Source organism: Haliaeetus leucocephalus, unplaced genomic scaffold (genome assembly GCF_000737465.1).
Source record: "Haliaeetus leucocephalus isolate CR32 unplaced genomic scaffold, Haliaeetus_leucocephalus-4.0 Scaffold169, whole genome shotgun sequence".
Lineage (NCBI taxonomy): Eukaryota > Metazoa > Chordata > Aves > Accipitriformes > Accipitridae > Haliaeetus > Haliaeetus leucocephalus.
The window spans coordinates 470593-474851 of record NW_010972605.1 but is presented as its reverse complement, the minus strand read 5'-3'; the positions used below and the strand labels follow the sequence as shown (position 1 = coordinate 474851).

At 45.8% G+C, this 4259-nt stretch overlaps 1 protein-coding gene across 1 annotated transcript in view; it reads right to left on the bottom strand.

Annotated features, from left to right (window-relative positions):
* The window catches only part of ISL1 (ISL LIM homeobox 1), an 11127-nt gene extending 6940 nt beyond the window's left edge, over window positions 1-4187 (bottom strand). The window contains exons 1-2 of the mRNA XM_010563532.1: window positions 4084-4187; window positions 3016-3205 (exon numbers count right to left, since the gene is read on the bottom strand). Coding sequence (XP_010561834.1) covers window positions 3016-3205; window positions 4084-4111 — 218 coding nt within the window. The 5' untranslated portion in view covers window positions 4112-4187. The remainder of the gene's footprint in view (window positions 1-3015; window positions 3206-4083) is intronic.
* Between the last annotated feature and the right edge of the window lie 72 nt (window positions 4188-4259).

Genomic DNA, 4259 nt, shown 5'->3' with positions numbered 1-4259 from the left:
GGGGGGGGGCGGGCAGGGGGGGGGGGGGGGGAGGAAGGGGAAAAAGAAAGAGAGAGGTTTTCACTCCCGCTCGTGGGCAGCCCCGTGGCCCCGCGTAGACGCGGCACACGCAGTCCACTACTTAAACAAGCCTTGAAAACACAGGAGCCAGGAGAGGAAAGGAGCAAAACGGATTCGTTCGGTGTCGGTGCCTTGATACCCACGCCGTCAAAGTCGGTGGGGACCCGGACACACCGGTGGGCAAGGAGAGGCGGGAGGGAAGGGGCGGCGGAGGTGGAAGGAGAAACAAAAAACCGACCCCCTTCCTTCCCGAGGAGATGCCGACCTCTCTCCCTCCGGCCCCTGCGCCCGGGCTGCAGCCAGCGAGGGGCCGCCCCTGCCCTCTGCCTCCCTCCTCACGGCGGGGGGACCTGACCTCGCCTGGCCCGGGGCTGGCCCGGACCGCCCGGGTACACCGGGGAAGGGCGAGGCTGGCGGAGCTGCCATCCGCTCATCACGCACAAACATGCCAGCCTCACCAAATGGTGTTATTTTTGCGAGGAACCCACTCAGGACTTCTGCCGCTTAATGCGTGCCCGGCCTGCCGGCAGCTTCGCCCCTGGGACGCGGCAGGGGTGGCTCTGCCAGCGGCCGCGGGTCTTCCCCTTTTCCCCTCTCACCAGGTTCATTTTATACAATATAGGCATACATACACCCCACCCCCCCCCTTACATATATACACACTCACATCTATAGCAGTGTGACTCTCCTCCCCCGCCGCCTGCTACACGGCATTTTGGGTGCTTTGGCTCTGCAGCCTGCCCCCACCTCAGCCTCACTGCCTCGTCTCCCCTCCTGCTGATGCTCCCACCTTGAGCCGGGGCTCAAGCCCCCCGGCAGGAGTGAAAGGGCAACTGCCCGCTGATAGCCCCACACGGCAAATAATGGGTTTCTGGAGTAGGTGGCGGGTTCCTCCTCTCCCGTGGAAGAGAGGGGGACAGTTCACCCATCAGTAGATGAAGGTGAGAAAATGCTCCAACTCGGGTGTCTACAACTGAGCAGCCTCTCTGCTCCCACCGAGTGCTCCTTAGCCAGCCTCCTCGGTATTAAGTAAAATTAACATCCTCCCGCAAATGTGAGGATAGGCGCACATATGCAGGCACGCCGTGCGCAGAACTGTAAAAGCTGATCCTAAGACTGAGCTAATATTCATCCCCATACATTTCTTCACCAGTACACTTCCTTAGGGATACAGTCTGCAATGTATGCTTGTGGGTAGAGATGTTTATTTACACACATCTTTTGCTGCTATATATATTAGGACACCTATAGAGGTGTGCTTATTCTATATTCAGAGCTACATATTTCCGAATTTGAAGGTTTTGAGAACAAAAATACCCCAAACAGCTAAACGGCAAAAGAACAGAGCCATCGCAAAGTGTATGAATTAATAGGTAGAAAACTTGGGGGGGGGGGGGGGGGGGGGGTGGGGGGAAGGTGTTGCCAAAACGTCTGACAATTATAGATTGGCTCACGGTCTAATTTAAAGTCGACTTACACATAGTACATCTTACTTTTAAAACTGTAGCAAATGCAAGGTATTGCGTATTAACTTTAAAGAGCTGCATTTTTTTGTTTGTTTGTTTAAATTTCGACGGCTGAGTTCTAGCAGGAGGTAAGTGAGCCCATCTCAGTGCAAACGTTTTCCTTTACTTTGAAATTAGTGAAGGGACAACATTTGAAAGCACGGCTCCAAAGTGCGTTTAAAAGTAAAGAAAGGGGAAAAAAACCCGCCACCAACCACCCCCACAAAAAAACCCCAAACCCCCCAAAAAGAGTGGGCTGGTTTTTGCCATGGTAAAACTTTGAGAATAATCTCACAACGTGGCTGGAAAGAATGTTCTGTTTATGGATTGTGCACTGGAGAAGGAAAGACTCAAGTGCTTTATTTCAATTCAGAATTACAAAGAAACTAGAAAAGCTATCTCAGGTGGCTAGGTAGGTACTTGCTTCCAAAACTTTCAGAAAAAAAAAAAAAAATTGTCCATGCCTCAGCGTCATACAAAGTTCTGGTTTGGCAAACCCAGTAGGCGACACTGAAACTGATCAACATGACCCAGGAGCACAAATAATAAACACACTCAAAATTCCTGGTTTGGTTTCTCTGTAGTGTAAGGATTGGCAACTCTCACATTTTATCAGTTACCAGATTTTAATGTGAGGAAGGAAGCGGTTCCACTATCTAAATATACCCAATTGTTCGCGAACAGATGATGGGCAATTTGATCTGCTCTGTCTAATTCATCAGTACAGATAAGATAAGAAAGAAAAGGCAGTCAGATATCACCAAAGGGGTTAATATTTAAAAAGATTAAATGTCAGTTATTTTAGCGAAGAAACATTTCTGTCTAGGTTTTAACCTCTCTATAAAAGGATCCTTCATTTTGAAGGAAACGTCGGTTCTGTTTTTGTTTTTTCTTTGGCTTTTTTGTTTTTGATAGGCCTAGTTTAAATAGTTGGTTCTGTTGTTGGTTATCCCCCCCCCCCGTGTATTTATTTTTACGGCATACATGCTTGAAGTGTATTTACGGCATACATACATTCTTACGAATGCCATTATGCCTTTACAAACACACAGAGAGGTGCGTTTCTCAGATTCTGTTAAAAAGCGATCAGTTCCGTGTTACTCATAATACCTACACTATTGAAAATATTCTCCATTACGTACAATTTCCCGCTCTGTTAGAATCACAGAATGCATTGTGAAAGTCCTCAGGAGGGTCCCACACAGTCGCTAGCTGTTCCCAAACGTAGTTTTGTTTGTACAGAAATTTGCATTTGAATCTGTGGAATAAAAAACTTGACGCCTCTAACTTTTTTCCTTGCCTGTCTATCTACAGAAGAATCACTTTAAAACATACCAATTGTCTTTTCACCCTCTTTCTCACCATTTTTCCTGTTCCTGCCTCTGTCAGATTTATAAAGTTAAAAAAAAAACCAAACTCAAAGAAGAATTAAACAACGTAAATGGCGTACCTGATATAATCTCTTTTACAGTAGGTTTTGCCATCCCTAACAAAGCACGTACAGGTCTCGTCCAAATACTGATTACACTCTGCACACTTCAAACACGCCGCATGCCATTCCAAATCCGGAGAAACCCTCAGAATATACTGATCGTGAATTTGATTGCCGCAACCAACACATAGGGAAATCAGGCGTTTTTCTGAAATGAAAATAAATACATGATTGACTAACCGTTTAGTCTCCTACAGAGATAAACACACTTTTAGTGTCGTTCCCTTATAGGGTGTACTCTGGGAGTGTTGTTGGTTTGGTTTTTGTTTTTTTTTTTTTGTTTTTGTTTTTTTTTTTTGTTTGTTTGTTTTTTTTTTTTTTTAATAGAGTATTACACCTTTGGATGGTAATTGAAGCATGCCATCAAAACCTTGCCTCTTTTAGAAAGGAGGCGGAACATAAATTAAAATGCAGACGTGAACAGTCTTCGGGGTGAAGGTCCTCATTTCGCAAGCCTTGCACGGAATCAAAACTCCAAACTCCCTCGTTGTTTTATTTTTATTTTATTGTTTGCTTGCTTGGATTCCTTGTCTTACGGGGAGAGCCCCTGTATGTTTGATTTCATTTTTCAAGAGGCTCTGACTGGAAAAGATGAATGCGTGGCTAGGTGCGCTTCCCATTCAGCCCTTTGCCACAGAACAGGGGACTCGAGGCTACTAGCAAGAACAAGCATCATTACGATTGTCACTTGCTCTCTTTTGCAAGTCTAATGCTAATTCCCCTAGACGGACTAGGTGCTGGGCAGTGAGACAGCCTCACCGCAATCTAGCACGAGGAGCATTTAAGGCTCCGTGGTTGGAGATCCCATTAAAATCCTGCCTGCTCCCCAAACTTTAACAGAGAGCAGGATCCCAGGCTATTAACGTGCAAGGCTACGAGGTTAAAACACAGCAAGCATGCAGGCATGGCAATAAAGGCACCTTCTCTACCATTCAAATGAAGTTCAGCTCTTTAGCAGTTCGCCTGTCTGAGACGATTACAATAGACAGCACATTTATTCCAACAACGGTAAAAATTCCGCCTTACTTTTTGGTGGGTCTCCCATGTCTCCCATATCTGTAAGAGGGTGTAATGTCCACAGTGAAATGGTGTACGGTTTCGTTTTAAGACCCCAAAGTAGGTTTGAGAGCTGTCGCTAAAAATAAAAATAAAAATAAATAAAAAAAGTAGTAACAACAACAACAACAAAAAGACTCGAAATG